The 24,030-nt window shown below is 49.4% G+C and overlaps 1 protein-coding gene across 1 annotated transcript; it reads left to right on the forward strand.

Moving 5' to 3' along the window:
• Positions 1 to 1,117: 1,117 nt before the first annotated feature.
• Positions 1,118 to 21,207, forward strand: LOC118207972. The gene is made up of 25 exons (XM_035382200.1): positions 1,118 to 1,344; positions 1,717 to 1,907; positions 2,887 to 3,063; positions 3,685 to 3,873; positions 4,510 to 4,607; positions 4,797 to 4,983; positions 5,804 to 5,997; positions 6,391 to 6,532; positions 6,958 to 7,156; positions 7,744 to 7,913; positions 8,183 to 8,279; positions 9,037 to 9,243; positions 9,942 to 10,085; positions 10,415 to 10,593; positions 11,700 to 11,908; positions 13,350 to 13,494; positions 14,131 to 14,610; positions 14,952 to 15,225; positions 15,510 to 15,627; positions 16,421 to 16,565; positions 17,799 to 18,012; positions 18,485 to 18,618; positions 18,925 to 19,048; positions 20,054 to 20,171; positions 20,751 to 21,207. Exons 1-25 carry the CDS (start codon positions 1,273 to 1,275, stop codon positions 20,852 to 20,854), a joined length of 4,311 nt encoding a protein of 1,436 aa, XP_035238091.1. The 5' UTR covers positions 1,118 to 1,272; the 3' UTR covers positions 20,855 to 21,207.
• Positions 21,208 to 24,030: the final 2,823 nt, after the last annotated feature.

Consider the following 24,030-nt stretch of genomic DNA (forward strand, 5'->3'; position numbering starts at 1 on the left):
ATCCCTCATGGGTCCCAATGGCACTGTCACAAGATTACTCAGGGAGCAGCCAAAAACATCCGACAAGTGGCCCAGAAGATGCCTTTTCTGTACACAGGACTGGCCCAGACCAGTACGTAGAGAAGCGCTGCAGTACACGCAGAGCCCTCTTCCAACATGGATTTAGTCGAGAAGAAGCCAGCCCAGAAGGAAGATTTTCTAAAGACTGTGCAAAGTTATCCTGCACAAGCTTAATTCAGGAAGAGAGCCATTTCGATAAAGAAGAATCCCGTTCATATTCCCATTCCACGGGCGCCATAAATACGAGTCCCTCGTTGGCTGCGTATCACGTGACAGGAAGTACCGAGGTGCCTCGTTTCCGATTGGGTAAGGAAAGGCTTACAACAAAGGAGAATTTAATTAAAGACACTCGTGAGGTCGCCAAGGGAGAGGTCAGGCATGGCCGCTTCTTAACGTGCCCTCAGGACTGTGGTGATGGTCACCCACCATTTGTGGAAAAGAGTATAGGAAGACGAAATGGAGGAACACGTGTGCCTGATGCACTCCATGGCACCTCCCACATAGATCAAAGGGGTGTGGCTCAGCCATCCTCCACTGTGTGTGCATTTAAAGAAGGTGCCTTTTGTGACAGTGATGGAAATCCTGGGGACAAAAGAAAGGAAGTGGTCCAAAGAGGAAAAGGATTCTCTGCAGATCATCAGTTCTGGAGGGTAAGTTAATGGTGACACACAACGGGGCGAGGTCAAAGGTCACCGGAGTGTGGTGTAATGGGAGAAGATGCAGCTTAGCACGCCTTTGTCCTTTCAACAGCTTCCTGATGCTGTGGAGGTGTGGAGCCCCAGTTCTGTTGTGACAGTGGAGGAAAGGTAAAGAGGATCGGGTTTTAGGTCAAGTATCTGTGATAAATCACTGACTAAAACTGCTTGAGGCATGATAGTTCAGAAGGCAAATAGCTGTGGTTATATATTTACTAACAAATATGTTTGTTGATGACCTAGATTTTACAGATTGTTTTTTCTGTGTACTTTATGAAGAATGTTTAAAAGGCTAAAGGGGCTGCAGGGAGAGGTTCGGGGTAGTTGTGGTGAATGATATTTGACGGCATTTTTCCGTCCGCGGTGGAGCGGATTCCTGGCGCACTGCAGATTGCGGCTGCTCTCACGATGCCTCCAGACCTGGAGCCACAGGCGCAGATGCCAAACAGCAGCACGGTGCCAGCACAGGAGGCGGGTCCTCAAGAGGGGCCTCTCCGCCCTGAAGTGGGCCGTCGCCATGCGGCGCATGCAGACGGACGCCATGGCAACGGGGAGGCGTGCCGCTCTCCTGTCTCGGTGCTTCGGTCATGTGAGTAGCAGGGAGGTGATGTCAGAGTCTGCGTGACCCTGCACAGCTGGAAGCTGTCCTGAAACGGAGCTCTCCTTCTCCCTTCCGTCATCCCCGCAGGGTAGTCCCCGCGCCCTAAGGCCAGTGTGAAATGTAAACCTCGCTGTCAGGTGTCACTACTTGTCAAACCTGACCCGCCGCTCGAGTGCACGACAGGATGTTTATTCTTATGAGCGTTTATGATTCCACCTCTCTCTGCTCATCTGCACACAGAATGCCAAGAGCGGGAGGAATGTGGACGCAGATTTATGGCCAGTTTCCCGTGCTATGCCTGGCCCCAGTCTGGCAGAGTTTAAAATGCTCTGTTTTTTTGGGGGGGGTTTAATTTTACAGTGGAAGGCCTGTTTCGAGCAGAAGCGGTGTTCAGCCCTCAGGCCCCGGCGGGACTCCGATGCGAACGTGGAGGCGTTGAGGAGACGGCTTATCCAGCCCAGCGACGGCCTGGTCCTCAGGATGGCCTACTGTGCCTGGAGGAGGCACTTCCAAGGCCTGGAGCTGCTCAGGGCAGCTCACATACACTACCAGTATGAGCTAAGACATCCTCACACACTCCAGACCCATCACTCCCCCCAGCTTTCACCATGTAGCAGCTTATCACACATCATTCAAATCAGCTAAATGTACAATTTTACCCAAGAAACAGCACAGGCGGCAAGTAATTTTGACGGCAAGTAATTGTCTTCTGCATTAAGAACACTTTTCACCTAAAAAAGGACAATAGGACAAGCTACTGAAATGGAGGCAGCACAGTCTTTATTTGTGTGTTCCCCTGCAGTTTTGTCGTCAGCGTGCCCCTGGTCTGTATCAGCTGACGTGGGCGAGCTGAATGGCACAGATTCAGGGTTTTGTTCCCCTAGCCTTTTGAACCGTATGAAACGGCAGCCTCGTGGGCTCTGTTGGCTTATGTTGTAAGAGTGAATAGGAGACACCAGAGACGGTGTGTTCTTCAGACCTGGCTGTATGACGGAACTCCAAGCCCCAGACAGCCTTTTCCCCGCGGGGTGTGCTTACCTCATCGCTCTGGTTCTCCAGTGCCACCTCTTGCGTTACACCTGGATCTCGAGTACTTCAGTGTGGGGTTTCACGGTCTGTAATTTTCCGTCTGTCTGTGAATCAAAGTAAAGGTTCCCTTACTTGAACTAACATATGTCATGTGGACCTGTGTTTCAGAACAGATGTGCTGTACTGTTTTTTCCCTGGCCCCTCTGTGCCAGTTCTTTGTTGTGTGTGTGTTTGTCTGTGTTTGTGTCGGTGTCTGTGTCTGGGTGTGTATGTCTGTCTGTATGTTTGTGTCTTTGTGTCTGTGTCTGTTTGCTTGTGCACATGTGTGTCTGTGTCTCTACAGTCTGACTCTGCTGTTTAAACACTGGCTGTTTGTGTGTGTGTGTGTGTGTGTGTGTGTCTGTGTGTCTGTCTGTGTGTCTCTACAGTCTGACTCTGCTGTTTAAACACTGGCTGTTTGTGTGTGTGTGTGTGTGTGTGTGTGTCTGTGTGTCTCTACAGTCTGACTCTGCTCTTTAAGCACTGGCTGGAGTGGAGGAGGCGGAAGATGATGAGGGAGTCCAGGGTGCAGCTGGAGCAGCAGGCTCAGCTTCATCATGATGCCGGGCTGAAGGGACGGGCCCTGATCACCTGGAGATCAGCCTGGGACAAAGCGTGCCAGGCCCAGGCCCATCACAGGTATCTGGGGTCCTTCACCCAGGTCCTTCCCCCCGTCCCAATCCCATCCTGAACTTAAAACCCACTAAAAGCCCAGTAACCGACATGCTTCACTTCCCGAGCTAAACTCACTGTCTATCATCTATACCTATCTTCCAACTGGTTTTAATTTCCATGGTTACAGCAGGTTTTTGACGGCAAGTAATTGTCTTCTGCATTGAATTTGCGGCACTTGTCAATGAATTTTAATTTTGTCATTTAAAATGCATTCGTGTGTTGCCTCAGGATATGTCGGCAATCATTTTCAACCGTGTGCTGTGATGTTCATTGTCATTGCACATGCTTATTTGCTATTTTTATTGTGTGTCATTTAATGCTCTGTCAGTCACCCTGGATAAGGCCATCTGCCACGTAAACCATTAAAAAAATACTCATGGCATCAAAAACAGCAGCATTTAAAGTGGACTGTGTAGGTCTTTCTGTACAGAAGGACATAAAACATAGTGTTATGGAGCAGCATGTAGTTTCATGTCGAGCAATGCTAAGTGGAGATCATTTATGGATGGCGTTAACTGCACAGTGATCACGGAATAAATAGAGTGCATCTGAACTGGGGTGCTGGGGTCCCTCCCGTCCAATCAGGGCCTTATGTTTGGCTGCTGTGTGGAAGAGGTGGGCGGAGCTCGCGCGGAGAACACAGGCGAGGCTGCGGCAGCAGAGGCGGAGCGAGGGGCTCCACCAGAGGGCGCTGTTGGGGCCCTGCCTCAGTCGCTGGAGAGCCGGAGCGGAGCAGCACCGCAGCGCGAGGGACAGACAGAACAGGATCGCCAGGTTACTGCAGCTGATGTCACACCAGCACACTGGATATCGCACAGCAAACATCACCATAGTTACGCCCACTGCGCCAGGCACTAATGGAATATAATGGAGCGTCTACAGAAGAAACCAGACACTCGAATACATAACAGCACACTGCATTTGTGAAAATGTCTGGTTTAATTATTGGTTTATATTTATATTGATATGTTATTTGTTATTGCCACTCATTAAAATTAGTATACATCTGTTCAACACTGTAGGCACAAAGCCACTCATGTTCCAGTGTCACAATGTGATAAGCTGTTCAATACGTGCAGTCTAGTAATGTTTCTTAATATTTGATTTTATATTATTTCATTCAATATTTTTGTTTAACTTTAATGAGGGCGAAATACAGATATGTGTATTGAATTCCCAATGCATGCAGTAGCATATTTTGTCATCCCAGAAGGATTGAGCACCAACAACAGGCAGCTTCCAGTCAGTGCTCCAGTCTGTTTCTGCTATAATTTGAAATGTGTCAGAATTCTATGGATTGAAAGTGCTACCTGAGTTTGTGGTAAATGAAGGTGTCTCTGGATTTATAACTGTAACTTGATGGCGTTACTTTCTGGGCTGTTTCTGTGTCATTGGGCTGTCGTGGTTCAGGATGGCTGCTCTGCGCTGGAAGGGCACTGCAAGGAGGAGGAGACTGGCTCGGCTCTGCTGCAAGGCAGAGCAACTGCTGGCCAAAAGGACCTTATCCGGCAAGTAAAAATTCTCTCCATCCCTCTCACCGGTGAAGAGTTAAAGAACAGTGTCACGTTCCTCAGAAGGCTGGCAGAAGCTGAAATTGGATCCCCGAGGTTCATGAGATTCACTCGTTGGACGGAGGTTCATTAAATGGAGGAAGTAATGGATGCGTTTCCCACCCCCCCCCCCCCCCCCCTTCGCAGCCGCCTTTGGGAAGTGGTGCCAGGCGAGGTCCTCGGCTGCCCTGGAGCAGAGGCTGGTGCAGCGAGGTCGCCACCTGCTGGCCAGGAGGAGACTGCGGGCTGCGTTCGGCGCCTGGCGCCGCGGCTGTCGCGCGAGGAGGGCAGCCTGGGCTCTTCTGGAGAGAGCGCGGAAAGCTCGGCTCTCCCGGTCAGTCCCCACCCTCTCCGCTATCGTTCCGTCTTTATCGCTCCCCCGATCCTCAGCGGCTCACTCCCCCGGAGCCCTGCGGGGAGCGCTGACTCGTAGCTGCGGGTGAATATTTAATTCGGTTTCCCGGCTGGGAAACTAGGTTAGGAGAAGACCTCGCAGAAATGAACTCGTTTGCCAGCTCGTTTTAGTCCGACAGCTCGACGCAGCCCGAGTGGAACAGTCTGCGATACGTAGCAGTGTAATTAGAGCATTAATCTCGGTTCGTGTCAGGCAGATTTATCATTTTTAAGGTTTGCGAATAGCTGTAGTTAAAAAAAACGGAGCCTGCTTAAATGGATGGGAGAGGGAAGCTGTGCTGTGTCGTTTCACATTATCGATTCCATTTTTCAGACTCACTTAGTCGCACTGATGCTGTGTGTGTGTGTGTGTGTGTGTGTATGTGTGTGTTTGTGTTTGTGTGTGTGTTTGTGTATGTGTGTGTGTTTGTGTTTGTTTGTGTATGTGTGTGTGTTTGTGTTTGTGTGTGTGTGTGTGTGTGTGTATGTGTATGTGTGTTTGTGTTTGTGTGAGTGCATACACATGTGCGTGTGTGTGTGTGTCGGTGCATATGAATGCATGCGCTTGTGTGTGTGTGTGTGTGTCGGTGCATATGCATATGTGTGTTTGTTTGTGTGTTTATGTGTGTTGGAGCATACTCATATGTGTGTATTTGTTTGTGTGTGTGTTTGTGTGTGTGCGTGCATATTCATATGTGTGTATGTATTGCATACTCGTGTGTGTGTGTGTGTGTGTATTTGTTTGTGTGTTTGTGTTGCAGGTGCCTGTGGCGCTGGAGGGAGGCTGTTCATCGGAGATCAGCGTGGCTGCGCTGCCTCTCCAGGCGCAGGGCCCTCTCTCTGAGCGGCTGCCTGCAGCGCTGGAGGCATGCGCTGGAGCTGCGCCGCCTGGGCGTCGCATTCATCACCCGCGCCTCCCCGCGGAGACGACGGCGCGCCCGGGGGAGACGGCGAGGTTCGCCGCGTCCCCGCTCTTTAATCGCAACAAACGCGGCGGGAAACGCGGCGAGGCGGGACTCCGAACCCGGGGGAGCCCATCTGCCGCTCAGACGCTAACCTGTTACTCACACCTCCTTTTATTGCGCTTCATTTGCAGTCGCCAGATACCTCCATATTTACAAATACTGGTTTTATATTGCCTGCCCGTGTGTGTGTGTGTGTGTGTGTGTGTGTGCGCGCGCGTGTTTTCCAGCGCGCTGAACGTCAGCCAGGGATGCTTGTTGTAATGACTCACTTGGGAAATACGCCAGTACTGTACAGTCGGTTCAGTATTTTTATTTAGTGTGCATACAGAGTGCCGTGGCTTCCTGTTGAGAGAAATGTATGATACCTTGATTTGTCTCCTCAGAGCTGAGGTGGGGGGTGGAGCTGTGGGGGGAGTCTGAGCCAATAGCATCACCCCAGTGGAGAGCCCACTGCTCATTGGACCTGCTGCTCCATCAGGCCTTTCACACCTGGAAGGACAGCACACACAACCTGCAGCTGGCCAGGTAAAGCGTCCTGTACTACATAGCCTCAGCCCAGCAAGGTAAAAAAAACCCTGCACTACGTAACCTCAACCAAGCCTTGCACAGCACCCTGTACTATATAACCTTGGCCTAGACAGGTAAAACAACCTGTGCGACATAGCCTCAGCCAAACCAGGTAAAATGCTCTCTAATACATAGCCTCAGCCTAGCCAGGTAAAAGGCTCTCTTCTACATATCCTCAGGTTAGGCAGGTAAAATGCTCTCTAATACATAACCTCAGCCTAGCCAGGTAAAATGCTCTCTAATACATAGCCTCAGCCTAGCCAGGTAAAAGGCTCTCTTCTACGTAGCCTCAGCATAGCCAAGTAAAATGCTTTCTACCACATAGCCTTGGCCCTCTGCTTCCCTGCTGACTGCACACTGAGCAGATCCCCTGTGCATTTCAGAGTGTACCATTTGACTAAGGAGCTCGAGCAGGTGAGGGCGGCCCTGCAGAACTGGCACAGGCTGGCACAGCAGGCCCTGGATGCCCAGGTGCACAGCTTCTGCACCCAGCTGGCCCAGCTGGACTCCGCCCCCTTTCTGGGGTCTGACAGCACCCCTCCCATCTTCCTGTTCCTGGGAACCTCTGTCGGATCAGAGCAGGTAAAGGATTCCAGCCCCTCAACCTTTTAAAGTGTGAGATCGCAAATGGCTATTTGAGTGGCTATGTAGCATAATGTAGCTTGTTGGTTAGAGAACTGTGGGGCGACATAGCTCAGGGGGTAAGAGCGGTTGTCTGGCAGTCGGAGGGTTGCTGGTTCGATCCCCCGCACTGGGCGTGTCGAAGTGTCCCTGAGCAAGACACCTAACCCCTAATTGCTCCCAACGAGCTGATTGGTACCTTGCATGGCAGCCCTTTCACCGTTGGTGTGTGTGTGTGAACGGGTGAATGAGAGGCATCAATTGTAAAGCACTTTGGATAAAAGCGCTATATAAATGCAGTCCATTTACCAACTGGGCTTGCAACACTGGGACTGTGGGTTCGATTCCCTGGTGAGGCACTGCAGTTGCAGCCTTAAGCAATGTGTTTAACCTGAATTGCTTCAGTAAATATTCAGCAGTATAAATGGATTGCATTTATTTAAGCTGTGTAAGGCAGCCTGCTTAAATTCCTGAAGTGTAAGAGTAAGTGGAGTTGTTTCCGTAATAAACTAAATGGTGTTATTTTTTCCATTGCGTGACCCCTGCAGGCCCTGGCAGTGACAGAGAGGTGCAGTGACCGGGGGGAACCGGTGCATGGCGGGGCACACCCAGTGTACCACAGTACCGAACTCAGAGGCTGCACCCCCTGCTCCTCCTGGCAGACTGAACAAGACCGCCCCCTGCTGGCCTCCCCTCCGCCGGGCACTCACGCAGCCGGGTCTGTTTCACTGCAGCGCAGACACGCCGTGCATTATGGGAGAGGTCAAACGGGCTGGGGCTTAGCGGTGTGACACGTGACACGTAGAAGCGTTCTGCTGCGAGACAGTCGATAGCGCTGTCCCTGGGGAAGCACACACAGAGCTCTCCACCAGCCGCAGGCGGTAATGGTGTCATTGAGGGGAACAGCGCTGCACTTGCCGCGCCCCGCTTCCCTTTGTTCCACTAATCGAATGCGGGGGCCACCTCTCGTCTGCTCTTGCCCCACAGAGTGCGGGCGCAGCGCGCGGACCGCCCCCCGCCTCCCGGAACCTTCCGTCCTCCTGATCAAAGCGGCCCCGCTCACAATGGCTCCCCCAGATTAAAGGTATCCCCCCCCGCTTTTAATCTCGCTGCGCTGCGCGAGTGCACCCGCCGCCGCGCTCAGCCTCATTACGCGCTGCCGTCCTTATGGAAAATAAATAAATAAAAAACGGAATTAGAAATGAAGCGGGCGGGGCCTTCGTCACCGTGCCGCTGCTTGATGTTCAGCCGCGTTTTGAAAGACGGCCGCTGGCGTCGGATGAAGATGCCTGAAGAGGAGCAATTAAGACGGATAAATATCAAACGCGCCCGGGGGGGCCCGTGCCACGCTACGGTCGGCCGCCCACGGAGGCGCCGGCGGGCACGCGCCACCCTTTCTCTGGGGGGGGGGGGGGGGGGGGGGGGGGGGGGGCGCTCTCCTCTGGGGGGGGGCACCACGCGGTGTCCATGGCGGAGACTCCATCTCTTAAGCCTTAAACACAGAACCCATCAGACCGCACAGTCACAGGCCGCCGGGCCAGCCCTGCCGCTCAGACGAGCCGGAGCCTCCTCAGGCGTGAGATTCCACTCTGCCGAAAGCGCCGATCGGCACATAAATCTGAGAACGCCGCGTCGCGGGCGGCTGGCCGCCTCCCTCTGAGTGCGCGTGTGCGTTCTCGCGCTCTTATTTTGCTTTGTGGTGGTAACGTGGCGGGCGCGTGTGCGTTCTCGCGCTCTTATTTTGGCTTGTGGCGGTAACGTGGCGGGCGCGTGTGCGTTCTCGCGCTCTTATTTCGGTTTGTGGCGGTAACGTGGCGGGCGCGTGTGCTTCCCCTACGCAGACTGTGGCGGTCAGCGCGCTGGGCAGGATCAGGCGGGGCCCCGTCGCCGTGGCCTTCTGGCAGTGGAGGGCGCTGGTGAGGGTGCGCAGGGGTCAAAGGGCGCTGCTGGGCTCGGTCCGAGAGGTCCGGACCCGGGCGGCGCTGAGCCGGGCCTTCCGTACCTGGAGGACAGGGATGCTGGAGCACGCAGCTGCTCACAGACACTGGGTAAACACTGCCTGCCTCCCCCCCTTATCCTCTCTATTCCCCAGTCCTAGCTCAGAGGCACTGCAGTTTAGCCCCTCTTTACATTTCTAAAAGCCTCTTTCTCCTGGGGCGATAATTATAGCTGAATAAACTATATCATTTACTAGTGTCCACACCCGAGAGTGTTTTATCGTTGTACACACCTGCTAGTCAACACACACTTCATGCGGTTACAGAGGTACGCAGCAGGCAGACGATGGTGCGATGTGTGTTATCGCTGGAGATGTGTTCTCAACATTACTCTGAGAGTCATTCGGAAAATGGCTCTTGTTCTCATTCTGGCGTATTTTTATTGTTATGACTGCTTTGTGCACACTCTAATTCATTTGAACTAGATCATTTTAAAGCGGTAATTTGGAGTTACATAGTTATCGTTATTTCCATAGTTGTGCTTATCTTTTGTGGTAAAGAGCCGGCCTTGGGGCTGCAGATAGCGAGGTTAGCGTAGCGCGCGGAGGTCATGTGCTCCGCTCGACAAAGGAGAGGCTCTTTTTCTTCGGAGTACGCACTGGTCTCCGCGTTCTGGAAGCAGCGGGCCTTTCAGCGCTTCCGAGTAAGGCTCTTTTTCTGTGGGAGTGCTCCGTGCGGCCTCGCCCCCGGTACTGCACGTGATGTCAAGAGTGCGCTGTTCTCACACCCCGTTCCCCGCCTCCTCGCAGGAGAGATCTCTGCGGTCTCGCTGCCTGGCACAGTGGAGCGGGGCTGCGTGTCTCCGGAGGGGAAAGGCCATTTTGCGGAGGGAAGCCGAACGCTTTCACACCCGCAGTCTGCTCCTTCGCTGCTTCTCAACATGGCGGAGAAGGGTAAGCAGAGAAGGGCTAACCTTCTGTTCTTTTTTCGCTTCAGAACAGGATAGAGGGGTGTTTCAAGCACAAATCAGTTGACCTGCAGTTCAAATGTGAAATCAGTGACTCACTGGTTTATAATGTAACTGTGATTGGTTGTCAAACTTTTAATTAATTAAATATTTCACAAATGCCTACATTTTTATCTATAGTTCCAGACCGCAGAACACGTAGGGTCCACTTTTCCTCAGCCAGCAGGTAGTGGCTTTACTAGAACAGTTCAGTTCTGTACTGTCACAGCCCTGTGGCCTGGGTTTGACTCTCGGGATGAATTTGTGTCCTGGCAGGGGAGAGTGAAGCTCGCGCTCTGGGAGCCCCAGGACTCCGCCCAGCTGGAGAGACGGGTCGTGTGGCTGCTGAGGAGGGCGGAGAGACGGAGGCTGCGCAGCGGCCTCGCCCTCTGGGCCGCCCGAGCCCGCCAGAACCTCGCCGTCCGCCTCTACCACCGCCGGGCCATCCTCGCCAGGTGAGACCCGGAGTCCGCCCATGGCTGTGTTCAGTCAGTCGATCTGTCAGACAGTCAGACAGTCAGTCACACAGCCAGACAGCCAGTCAGTCAATCAGTCAGCCAGCCAGAGAGTCAGTCAGTCAGTCAGTCAGACAGTCATACAGTCAGTCAGACAGTCACACAGTCAGCCAGAGAGTCAGTCAGTCACACAGTTAGTCAGACAGTCACACAGTCAGCCAGAGAGTCAGTCAGTCACACAGTTAGTCAGACAGTCACACAGTCAGTCAGACAGTCAGTCGGTCAGTCAATCAGTCAGCCAGTCAGTCAGTCAGTCCTCCACTGAGCTGTGGCTCCTCAATCAACAACGCACCAGACACAAAATGTTCTTCTCAAGGTTATTTTCTTTCAGATACAAATAATTTAACCATCTGTCTGAAAAAAGGACCAGACAGATGGCGTGGTGTGTTTTTGTTGGCCGTAATAATAAGTTCCCAGTACGGCATTGGCTTACTTATTACTTTATTCATGCGTTTTTTTCCCCTTTTCGGAATACTGTGATCAAAGGCTAATTTATTCCCTCAGATACCCTGGTTAGAAGTGATTAACATGCAGCGTAACAAAAGCAGGCGCTAACAGCCAGGGAAAGGAGATGCACACGGGCTGAAGGTTCATTCTTGTCACATCCCTTAAAGTCAGGTTTCTCACTTTGAATTATCCTCACACACACAAACAGGGCGAATCTGCACTTGTTAGATTAGTACAGACATTCAGTCACTGTCTCCAGTGGGGAGGATGCAGGTCTCTCTCAGGGTCCGCGTTCTTTTCGGTTTTGAATTAGGGGATCTCCGCTACGGTGAGTTGTCAGCTTCGCAAAACAGACACGTTTCCGCTGAAATATTCCACTGCCGCCAACGGGAAGCTGCTTTTGTTTATGGACTGTTTACCGCGGTGTCAAAACTACAGTGAATGCCATTTTCAGAGGAGAGCTTTTAGTGTGTTCTCTGTGCCTAAACACTGAATTTCCACAGTAGGGAAAAGACTATTATCCAAAAAAAATGATGTATTTCAAATATGTTTGACCCGGTTTTGATCCAGTGATAGCTAGTTTTTATTGCCCACCACAGGGTGTTTGTTGCCTGGGAGACATGGGTGTGGCTAGACCGGGAGAGGAGGCTGCTGGTTCTCCAGCGGCTGAGGTGTGGACTGTGCAGGGTCGCGCTGGATCGCTGGGGGCTCCACACGCAGCAGCAGCAGGAGGTCCGGAGGAGGAGAGCGAACAGACTGGTGCTGCAGGCCAAAGAGATCCTGCAGCGCTGGAGCTCATATGCGCAGAGTGAGCCTGAACTGCGCCCCCTACTGGCCACTTCACACAACAGCCACACTAGCGCACTCCTCCACAGAGGCTGAACCCTGTCTCTGTAATACACACTCACTGCCTCACATACAACCCTGTCTCAATAACACACACTCGCTGTCTCACACACAACCCTTCTCAGTAATACACACTCTCTGTCTCATACACAACCCTGTCTCTGTAATACACACTCACTGCCTCACGCACAAACCTGTCTCAATAATACACACACACTGTCTCACTCACAACTCTGTCTCAGTAACACACACTCTTTGTCTCACACACAGCCCTATCAAGAAGGCACACGCGCACACACACACACACGCATAGGTACGGTTAGAGAAATAATCATGTCTCACTAATATAGTGGCACACGCACTGTTTGAATAATGACCCCGTCTAACTAAGGCACAGAAACAATCACACACACGCACACACACAGACAGAGAAAGCAATAACTGCCGTACTAGAGAGAAAGCTGGAGCTGGTTAGATATAAATGAACACCGTAGCTGACTGTGTGCTGAACACGCGCACAGCCTTACCCTGGTCTCATTAGAGCCTCTTCTGCAGTATCTTGTTTACTCTCAGATATTTGGTAGCTTGCAGCCTGAGGCATAGCGGGCTGCTAATGTTGTGTGAATTCTGTGGAAACGCCAGACGCCATATGAAGAGATTTCAGGCCGCAGTTGGATCAGATTTAAGGCTTTTTGTGCAAACAGCAGTCTGCATCAGACCTGGGCTAAATATAGTGCTCAATAATACTCTTTATGAAAAATGAGCTGTTAAAAATAATGAAAGGCAGAAAATATCAGAGAAAGTAGGTCTTTTTCAAGCCCATTTGAATACACATTCCGGAAACTATTTAAAAAACTATTTGAATGCAAATGATACACATATTTACATATTTATGAAGTAGCTTTAATGCATTGCACTACTAAAAAAGATTTTAACCTTGCATTATGCTGTACTCTAGAGGCATTCACTTGTCCTTGTTAACTTTACTGCTCCTGATTTGGAATCCTCCTATATCTTAAATTACTCTCATTTGCTGTTGGAAACCACTGAATATATTTCCATGTTTTAAAATCTATTTTAAAATCTTATGAATAGTATTTAAATACTTCCAAATTATGTTTGTTAAGGGGGGATTTGCTTTAAATACATAAAACAGTGTTTGGTTTTGTGGGATAAATGTTTAAATAATGAACACGTTTGACATTTAATGCATTTCATTTGAATACTTAAACTGCCTGGGACGTTAGGTATTCACCAACGGAATTTGTAATGCAGCTGATTTTGGTCCCAGTCTCGTCTGTGTGCCGATAGCCACATTTCCAATGTAAAAAATTATTCCTAGGCGGACTGTTTCACCATGTAAACAGCAGGTGAACTGGTGGTGTTTGATGTGCCCGACACAGGCAGGAGTAGGCTTCGGCGGCTGCAGTGTGAACACGTGGAGAGGAAGAGGAGGAGGATGAAGAGGACAGCTCTGCTGAGCTGGGCTGAGGGCGCAGAGAGACTGAGGAGAGCTGATATCTCAGCGCAGAAGTCTCTGAAGATCAGGTCCGGGGAGGTTTATTTTAACATAATATCAGGGAACAGAGTGCCGGACGAGGAAAGACAAGACAGGGAGGAAGGATGAAGGCTGAGGATATGTCTGTACTGGGATCAGATGTGCTCTTCAGTCTCTCTGTACTGAGAGCTGATTTGTTCTGAAAACTGATCACTACGGAGAAATTATTAATTTTGGTAACCGATTCTTAGATCTGCATTTTTGTCCAAAGTCACTTTTATATGCACAGATATGTTAGGCAAAGATCAGAGGCGATACCAGGTTCTCAGTGTCAGACCAACAGTAATCCTTACATCAATCTGCGACATGTTAAGCCCCATAGAATATGCAAGAGGGTGATTGTGCATATCGTGCTTTAAGTAGCAAATGAGAGTGTAATGTTAAATGTAGCCTGTTTATGGTTAATGAACTTGAAATAAATGCCCAGTACACTTTGATTTTTCTTGGCCATTGATTTTTTACTAAGACCTCTTTTGTAGAGGGGACTGGTTTACACATAGAGCTAATTGGTACAAAGGACTGATTTATGTTGGGGTCTGAGGATAAGGAACAGTACTGAGGGACTTTATGTAATAGGACTTTGTGCTTGGGGATGGTGTCCATCTAAGCGCAGTGTGTTTCCTCAGGTACCTGCGGCAGTGGCACCGCTGGGCCCGGTGTGGGGCGAGGGCCGGGCGTGCGGTAGAAGTTCTGGAGACGGAGAGGACACGGCGGACGCTGTGGGGCGCTTTCGTCCTGTGGGGAGAGCGCTGGCGGAGCGCGGAGCAGAGGCTGCTGGGAAGGGTGCGGACCGCGGCCTGTCACTGGAGGCAGAGGGCGCTGCAGAGCAGGGCGGAGGCTCACCGCGTCGCCCGGCTGACCAGCCGCGCCCTCCTGCGCTGGAGACACGCCCAGGCCCGCCGGGGAGAGAGGAGGAGGCGCGTCCGGGGCGTGGCGTGGGAGTGGCTGCGGAGGGCCCGTCGGAGCCTCTCCCGCCAGCAGGAGGCGCTGGCCTTCCGGCAGCGGGGCCTCAGGAGCGGCCTGGCGGCGAGCTTCAGGCGCTGGGCCGCGGCGTACCGCTGGTCCCTGGCCAGCGCCTCCTTCCAGGCCCAGCTTCAGCGCAGGAGGTGGGGACCCGCAGACCTGGCCTGCCCCTCAGAGCAGATGTGTGTGTGAAAGTGTTGCACAACAACCCCTCCGATTTCATCCGACCTGCCAAACCGGCGACGAATGAAAGCAAAATGCCGCGGGAACGTCGATAAAACATCCGACCCGATTCCCCCCCGCGGAACGCGCTGTTCCCGCTCGCCCTCTCTGAACTCCTCTCTAAACAAACCGTATCGGCCCCGGAGTGGATTGTGACCCGCGGATGTGGTGGAGCGGAGTGTTTGGATGTCGTCTGAAAGTGACATCATCCTTTGGTCATGTTGTTGTTGTGGGGTTTGTTTTTTTTCGTCTGTGTGTACAGAGTCCTGCTGGTCTGGCGCAGGCTGACCGTGGTGACCCTGACGTGCAGGAGCGTGGTGGCCCGCTTCCAGGCCTGCCGCCAGGAGAGGCTGACGGCGTCCTGCTTCTCCCGGTGGCGCATGGCGCTGCGGCGGGCTCAGTGCAGGCTGCTCGTACTGGAGCAGAGCCTCAGCGGGAAGCACCAGCAAGCCACACTGGCTGTCATGCAGCGCTGGACAACAGCCACTAGAGGGCGGGTGATGCAAAGAAATCGCAACAAATCTCAGCTGCAGAAGGTAAAGTGATAAAGTGCAGTGGTGTCTGTTGGTGGTGTCCAAATGTTGCGAGTCCTTGTTATTTTCTGCGCAGATCTAATATTTATTAAAAAGCATTCACTTCAGTTGAATTCAGTCAAATGAAGGCTGTGCTGTGTCTTTCCCCTTCGTGCAGTAATACTTGGAAGCTGCAGAGATCAAAAGGCTTCTTCTCTTTAATAATTCAAGCGTGCGGAGAGTCAGTCGGGTAATGTGATAGGTGTCAGCGTTTTTCAGCGTGCTCATTTGTGGTTCTTCCGCGGCAGCTGTTCGGCTGCTGGAAGGAGAAGACGGAGGTGATAAAAGCTGCGGATGCCTTGTGTGTGAAGAGCGGCAGGAGAGCAGCACAGAGCCTGTTAGGGGTGTGGTTGCGCTGGGCTAAAGGTACTGGCTAACTGCATCTCAACCAGCGCGGCCTGCTCAGCTTGGCCTGACTCTCACGAATCACTAAAGGTCTCATTTAATCAATCACTGTTCTGTTGTGCCATTCCTAGTGGAAACATCACAGAACCCCTAGTGTACCCTTCCCCATGGGGAGTGTCACAGTGCACCTGAAACAAGAAGCAGAAAAACAACTGCAGGATATTCCGTGGAGTCGTTCTTCCTGGGTCTCACTGCTGTAGAACACAGATAAATACAATGTAGTCAATGTGAGAATATGAGGAAGAGGGAGGTGTAGCAGATGATAAAATAAATGTTTAATCTGTCTAAAATGTATGCATTGCAGTGTACAAATTATGGTAAGTGTTTGGACCAAACATAGAAAATAATTAAGTTTATTTATTTAAAAACCGGGACAATGTACATTATATAAACATATTGTAAAATGTGCCAGAAAATATTTAATTTAATAATAAAATTTCTGTGCCAGAAAATAATGAAATAATTGAACCAACTTCTGTGTATTTGAAAGACCTGTCAAGGTTAGGCTAATTGGAGACTCTATATTGCCCATGAACATGAATGTGTGAGTGAACGGTGCGCCTGCCTCTCCTTTAATGCATGCTGGGATAGGCTCCAGCCCCCCACGACCCTGACCAGGAGTAAGGGGTTTGAATAATGAATGTATGGATGAATGGAACAGAATCTAGATGTGGATGGATTCTTAAGAGCAAACCTGAACTGACGTAAAACTACGATGACGCGTGCCCCTGTATGTTTTGTGTGTTGTGATCAGAGAATAAAGCTCGGAGACAGATGGGCGAGGCAGTGTGGCTGTGGGTTCGAGGCAGGAGAGTATCCAGCACCTTCTACCAGTGGGTCAGAGTGTCCCACCAGAATAAAGAGGCCTCCCAGCTGAGCTGCACCCTCCTACTGCACAGGCAGGATACTGACACGCCCCAGCATCACACAGACATAATCTACAGCACAAACACATAATCTACTACACATACACATAATCTACAGCACAAACACATAATATACTACACAGACACATAATCTACTACACATATGCATAATCTACGACACAGGCATGACGCTGTCACGCACATGGATATGGACACGGACAGAGACAAATCTGGCCTACCATGGATTTGCTGTGTGTGCTTTGATCATTTAGAAGCAAAAAAAAAATTAATAATTGACCACTGTGTTATCTATTGCAATATCAGCCTACCTCACAGCAATGACTGTAATGTAATGGTTTATAAACTCTATTTTATAAAGTATAAACTTTATTTTATGTTTACTGGCTAGGCTCATTTCAGGATTTCAGTATCCCAGTGCTGTCTTCCTTTTGACTGACCGCTAACTAGCAGTCACGAAGCATAATTATCTCAGAAACAGCAATACTGTATCTTTGTTTTAGTTCACAATTATAATGCATGGCTGCTGTAAGCAGGCTAACTAATATCTTAGGAAAATGAAGTGCTTTTAATTGTGATAAAAGAAATTTGGAATAAACTGGGGGAAAATTTCTGGACACTGTCAACATGAGTAATCGCCCCTTTTATTTCTGCTGTTTCTGAGCAGTGAGTTTTCCCAGCTCATATTGATTATAGAGCCGTAATATTTGCTTTTCTGTCTCATTTTATTTGTTTAATAAGCAATATTACATGTTTTCTAATTGATCATTTATCACATGATAAACAAATAATTTTGCAACAATCATAAATTGTTTATAACATCATTGATACTAGCTGCACTGTGGAATGTGTATACATACTTCTCTCAGATCCATCAGATCTTGAAGTCAGCTGCTTATTCATATGACCTTTGGCCTTTACGACTGTTATTCTTGCAGATCATACACAGACCTGAGCAACACAGGACCTGAGTCGCCCTATTCAAGCTGTTTAAGCTGTCCTCTGTATCCCATTTTCCAGGAGTTTAGTTTGATGACACTTTCAGGGGTCAGGAAATATACCCTGTATCACAAATTGGCCCAGTACCGATTTCCTGTAGACAAATTGGCCCATATTTAATCACACACAACCTTCTTACATTATTTATATACAGTCAATTATGTTCATGTGTGTTATTTCACAGTCCTCATTCTTAACAGGGACTTGTGTCTGAGAAGATTAATAATGATGTCACTTCCTCTCTTGCAGGTGTCTTTATGAGTGGCGGCTGGCTGTGGAGACACAGCGGCAGATGTTACGTACTGTGGACGAACGGGTGCACACCCTGCAGTTATACGCTTCCTTCACCACCTGGAGGAAACGCACGCTATCCCAGCATGCCTTGCGCATCAACATACAGCAGGCAAACGCTAGACGGGAGAGGAGACTGCTGTCTGCATCACTTAGGGCATGGCATCTGCAGGTGAGTGTCTCTGTGTGTCTGTTTTTGTATGTGTGTGTACAAGCTGTGTGTGTGTGTGTACATGCGAGCATGTGTGTTTGTGTGTGTGTGTTTATGTCTGTTTTTATGGGTGCAAGTATAAGTGCCGTGTATGTATGTGTTTGTGTTTGTTTTTATGTGTGTGTGTGTGTGTGTGTGTGTGTGTGTGTGTGTACATGCGTGATTATGCAACTGCCAGTTAAAGTCCTGTCATAAATTGTCTCGTGTTTGAAGCATATATCACAACGTTTAAATTATTTCTGTAGTTTCTTCTTCAAATCCACACACGTACCATATTTAGCTGTGGTAAATAAAAGAAAATGACACCGTGCCGTATGTCTACGACTGTTCAAGATCAGACTTAATGCGCTGCTGGATCCACTCCTGAATGCAGATGAACTTTCAGATGGGTGGAATGGCCCATTCTTATGTCCTCCGCCTCCTTCCGAATCAGGTTGAGGCCCAGAAGTGCCGCTCCCTCCACCTTTCAAAGAAGTACCTCTCCCTCTGGGTTCAGAAGATGCTTGTAGCGCGCAGTACGAAACAGAGAGAGGTGAAAGGAAGTGAGCTGGAGGAGTCCAGGCTCAGGTAAGTGACTGGGGTGTCAGTGTTGTATAATGGTCACCTGCCTTGTAACCTGAAGGTTGCAGGTTCAATTCCCGGATAGGACACTGGCGTTGTATCCTTGAGCAAGAGGATTGCTTTACCTGAATTGCTGCAGTTTACAGTAGACCCAACTGTGTAAAAATGTAAAGTCACTCTAGATAAGATTGTCTGTTAAATGCCTGTAATGTAATTTAACTGAGAAAAACCCCTGAATTGATAACGGATAGCCCTTAGGTCAATAGTGCTGATGTCTGGTGGAGTCTTGTCTGTGACCTGTGACCTCCACAGTCAGAAGTACCTGAGGAGGTGGCGGCAGCTGGTCTTGGAGCGGAGGATCGCGAGGAGACGCGCTCAGCTCCTCTGGACCTCCTGGAGGAGCCAGGCGGCAGCTGCGGTCTTCTTCAGACACATGGTAACCAGAGCCACTGCCACTTATCGGCCTGTGAGCGTGCACAGTATAGAGTATGTGTTACTCAACAGTGTGCAGTATAGGGTATGCATTACTCAACAGTGTAAAGTATAGAGTATGCGTTACTCAACAGTAAATGGTAAATGGACTGCATTTATATAGCGCTTTTATCCAAAGCGCTTTACAATTGATGCCTCTCATTCACCAGAGCAGTTAGGGGTTAGGTGTCTTGCTCAGGGACACTTCGACACGCCCACGGCGGGGATCGAACCGACAACCCTCCGACTGCCAGACAACCGCTCTTACCTCCTGAGCTATGTCTCCCCCCTAACAGTGTACAGTATAGAGCAACAAGGGTGGGCAACAAGGGCCATATCTGTTTCTGGTTTTCATGCCAACTTCTGGCCTTAATTATGCAATTAGCCCTAACACTTACGCCATCTGACATTTTTGCTTCATTCCTTGATGAGCATGGGAATGACAGCCGAAGACTGTTCTTGTGCCCCTATCTGAAACATGTTTCTGTGATCTAATTTACAAGCGATACAGTTGTATAAACTGAAAGGATAAGCAACAGTGGTCTGGCTGCTTAAAAACAGAAATGGCAGCCCTGGTTGGTAGAAGTTCAGTTGTATTATTGTCCTTCCTCAAAGTGCAGTCTTTCTCACTCTGTAGCGCTCAAAAGGAAGTGATCAGAAAATGTTCATGGCTTCCATATACAGTAAGCTCCTGACACACTAGGGTACCGTGAAAAGATCTTACCTTGGGCCCCACCACCCCAGAAAATCCTATGTGATATTTTTTGAGGACCCCTGTCAGTCAGGGCCTTTAGAATCATCCTAACTTCCCTACCCTTTATGATGCCCCTGTAGCCACCACTGCACCCCTCTTCAGACTGCCAGTGCTGTGTGTTGAAAGCCACTGTGACGTGTGTCTCGTTTATAAAATGGCAGCGGTAGCTTTAGCAGGCTTTGGGTGACAGCGGCCATCGCTCTGGTTCCCCTCCAGTCTGTGCGCAGGCTTCAGGAACGGGCGTGGCTGACCTGGAGGAAGAGGCGGATCAGGACCGGGGTGTCCTTGACCTTCGAGGCCCAGCAGAACAGAGCACTCCTAGCCCAGGTCAGAGGTGGGGTTTGTAGCCCGCACAGCACAGCCAGACATCAATACACCTCACTCTGTGCACAGTGCATGCATTGACTGCAGGCCTTGCAAACGGTTCTCCCTGTCTTATTTTCATTTGTTTGGCAGAAGATCCTCACACTATTTGCCTCTCTGCTCTAGAGCTCCCTTCCTTCATGCTTAAAGTATTTGCTGTTGATTTAGTTTTGCTTGTTCTTTTGTTTATGCAACAGCTTTTTTTTTTAAAGGATGGAATCTGCCCTCCTTGTGTAATTTTTTCCACTTTATAAAGCCAGTGGGGAAGTAGGGAGGGTTACTGAAAGTGCCACGGGCAGGAATCAAACCTGTGGCCACGCAAGGCGATGTATGTGTGGGTTACCGAACAGCCTACCCTCGCATTTTTTATCATGAGACATTTCTGAATGTCTTAAAGTGGAATGCGGTGCACGGTGTACGCGGTGTCGAGTGCAATGTTGTTGCGTTCACACTGAGCACAGCCTGTTCTAAGGAGTCACACGTTTAAGCTGGCCTGTTGATGATGTAACGCGGGTGTAATCTGCTGTGCGTTGTTGGAATGCCCCCGTAGGCTTTCCGCCTCTGGAGGGGCCGCATCCTTTGACCCACATCGCGGGGGAGTGTGGCCGCTGGACTCTGACAGCCGGGCGGTGGAACGAGAAGCTGGACAGCTAGACCGGCCATTCCCCCAAAACCGCCCCCGGGGTCAAGTAATGTCTCAACTGCTTTAACTCTTCAGCTGCCGGTACATTTTGAGAATATTCCTGAAGATCCCTGAGAATTTTCAACAGAAAAATGTCGATAACCAAAACATACGGCCATATGACATAAATTTGTTGTGAATTATTGGAAGAAATAGGTGCTTTTGCCTCATACATAACTCCCTAAGCTATAGGCTGCCATATATCTTTTCAGTGTTAGCTCTTTTTGTTCTGATTCACGTTTTTTTAAACTGGTAATGACATGTTTTTAGTATTTACATTGCTTCTGGGTGGGATTAAATTATTTTATTTGGTTCTGAAGTTTACTTTTGTTTCTGTTCTAACCCCTGCGTATTTAACACATGCACAGTAAACACAGTGAAGCTCAACGCTAAAAACCCAGTTTAAACCCTGGCGCAGAAGAGCTGACTGGTCCTCATTTAACGGACAGACCTTCTGGAACCTTCTGTTTAGATAGGGACAATTCCCAGCAGCCTGAGAGGGCAGTGGGTTTGTTGTCCCACTGTGTCTCTGCCCATGACAACAGTCCCATTTGTTTTACGAGCTGTGTCCAGCAGGCAGAGATGCTAGCCTTGGGACTGTGTGTATCCACGTGCTGTTCTCACCATAAGCCTTTACACTAAAGCTCTGCGCGGGCTTGAGTGAGACGTCCAAACCCAACACGAGTCAGGAAGTTCCTAGCCAAGCGCAGCCCCCTGACCTGACCCTTTTTGCCCGAGCCTGACGAACCCCAGATCAAAACAAAAAACATTTTAGAGCTCCTTCTTATTTCAATTCCCAGCATGCCTGCTGCTTTTCCTGTGTCAAACATGTAGACCTAGACACTGAAGCACGAACACACACACGCACGCACTTGCACACACACACACACACACACAAACACAGATGGCACCGCTGAATGATTTTCCAGATCGTGTACGACAGTGGATGGGCAGTGATTCTCAACAATATTTGCTGAGAGCAATATTAGTGAACTGCCAGCCATTTAAAACATCACATCACACACAGTTTTTTACCCATGGCACACAGGCCTAACAGATCAGCCTCCAAGTAAAAATACAAGGAAATAGCACAAAGCGCACACATTGAATAGGAATTACCTGTCCAACAGCACAGATACACAAACAGCGATACAAAACCATCAATATGGCAACCACGTTCCAAGTGTCTATTGACATGGTCAATTTGCTGCCATATGTTAGGATTGCGTTGCAATGTTTGCACATCACCCGATACCCGAGTGGGCTCTTTGTCAGTATTAGCAATAACATCATAACTGGCCCATGCACAGGACTTACCGGATTTTTTAAATATTTGTTTTAGTTCTCCTTTGGCTATTTGTTTGTTGCTTGACTTTATCCATTACGATGAAGAAGAGTGGGCTGCTTAGTCTGAAAACTGGAACCTAGGACTTAAGACTCACCCTCTTCACGCACGTAAAACAAAAAGAGAGCAAGGAAAAGTAGGTAAGATAGGAACAGCCTGCTGTGTGTACATACATAGGCTACTATGTACGTGTCAAATGAAATGCATAGCCCTAAAATTTAATAGATAACCAGAATGTTTAATTAGCCAGAAAATGCACCGGGCCCGACCCAAGCTGGATGTGTTTATTAGAAAATGAGGCCAAACCCGTCCACCAGGATGAGGTCCCATCAGGCTCAGGTAGGGCTCCAGACCTCTACTTTACACACACTCTGCTCCTTTGCTTTTGCCCTCCTTTACTGTTGCCTGCATTTTCGGAGCTTGGAGAAAGCAGTCTGATTCATTTGGCGCTATGCCTGGCCTGCAGGGGAATATAGTCCAGTTTTTACCCTGTATGGAAGCCAACTACACTCTCCCTCAAATAGGAACAACTGGCATCAGGGTTGCTGTCCTCTACACTTACACACGCACACGCGTGCACATGCACGCGCACACAGTGTGTAGAAGGTTTGCGCCACAGCTATAAATACTTTGTATGACTCAGCAGGCAGAGAGTGGTTGTGTGTGGACACCATAAATATCTGGAGTTTTCTCCTAAAGGAAATTATGTGTTGGTGCAAGGTACAGTTACACTATCCTGTGAAGGCCAGTAGCCCTTACCTAAAGAAGAAGTTTGATTCCTGCAGAGCTCTATTAAAATAATTTCTTGGTATCGTCCTGGGTGTAACCAGGACCTTAAAAATAGGGAGGTCAAGAGACTTAGCTGGGGGGGGAGTGAGGTGGGGGTGGGGGGGTTTGGCCAGGTATGCTCAATTTCCCCCTTTAGTCATTTAATTTAGTCATTTGATTTATTTGAGAAAATACAGAAGACATTCATTTCCCTCAGAAATGAATGGCAAGAGACTGTTCTCACTGAAAAATGAAATTAAATAAGGGCTTTGGAAATGGATATGAAAAAGAAATTCCCAGGACATGACCTCTGTGTCCTCAGTGGTAGCTTACAGCCCTGGTCCTGAGAACTGTGACTGTGAAAATCCCCGCTCTGAAAAATACTCCCGCAGTAGTTCTTATCAAACAAAAAAAAAGGGGGGGGGGGGAATCTGACCGTAGCCTTTGTGGGTTTTTGTTTGTGTTTGAGTTGTAGTTTCAGAAGCACAAGAAGAGACTGTGCTGAGATGGAGCTGGACTGAGGTGTAGTAAGTGTGCTCTGTCCTGATGGGTCAGCAGGTTCACCGCCCCACATTGTGAACCCTGTCAGCAGCTGCCCTACATTTATGTTTCTGCACCTTAATGTTTCGGGATATTTCATCTGCAAGCCCCCCCCCCCCCCCCCCCCCCCCCCCCCCCCGCCCCCTCCCCACCCAAACCAGCCAAAACTGGCCCGATGGTCACTTCAGGCCAGTTGGATTTAAAAATAAGCCTGATTGACTGAGACATATGAAGCATCTGGGAAGCAGTACTTCCGCACTGCAAAAAAAAAAAAAAGTTGTGTAAAGTGAGTTATGAAATGATGCCAGTTTCGATTTATGCCTCTAGTTGCTGATAAAGCAGGCCTTCGGTACGTGGCACACTGAAATGGAATCGCTGCAGTTCTGCGTTGCCAAGACGACGTGTGCTAAGAGTTGAACGCGGCCAGGCAATGACATGTAAGTGGATCAGGGTCATAGGATCAGTGTGTTAGATAAGAATACGCTGTGATATACA

This window comes from Anguilla anguilla, chromosome 11 (assembly GCF_013347855.1).
Source record: "Anguilla anguilla isolate fAngAng1 chromosome 11, fAngAng1.pri, whole genome shotgun sequence".
Taxonomy (NCBI): domain Eukaryota; kingdom Metazoa; phylum Chordata; class Actinopteri; order Anguilliformes; family Anguillidae; genus Anguilla; species Anguilla anguilla.

Bases quoted from the DNA above. Each gene is read 5' to 3' on its own strand.
- LOC118207972 (XM_035382200.1), top strand. From the start codon at position 1,273: ATGCGGCGCATGCAGACGGACGCCATGGCAACGGGGAGGCGTGCCGCT. The intron at 9,244-9,941 runs GTAAACACTGCC...GCCTCCTCGCAG, and splicing joins CAGCTGCTCACAGACACTGG to GAGAGATCTCTGCGGTCTCG. The intron at 15,628-16,420 runs GTACTGGCTAAC...TGTTGTGATCAG, and splicing joins GTGGTTGCGCTGGGCTAAAG to AGAATAAAGCTCGGAGACAG.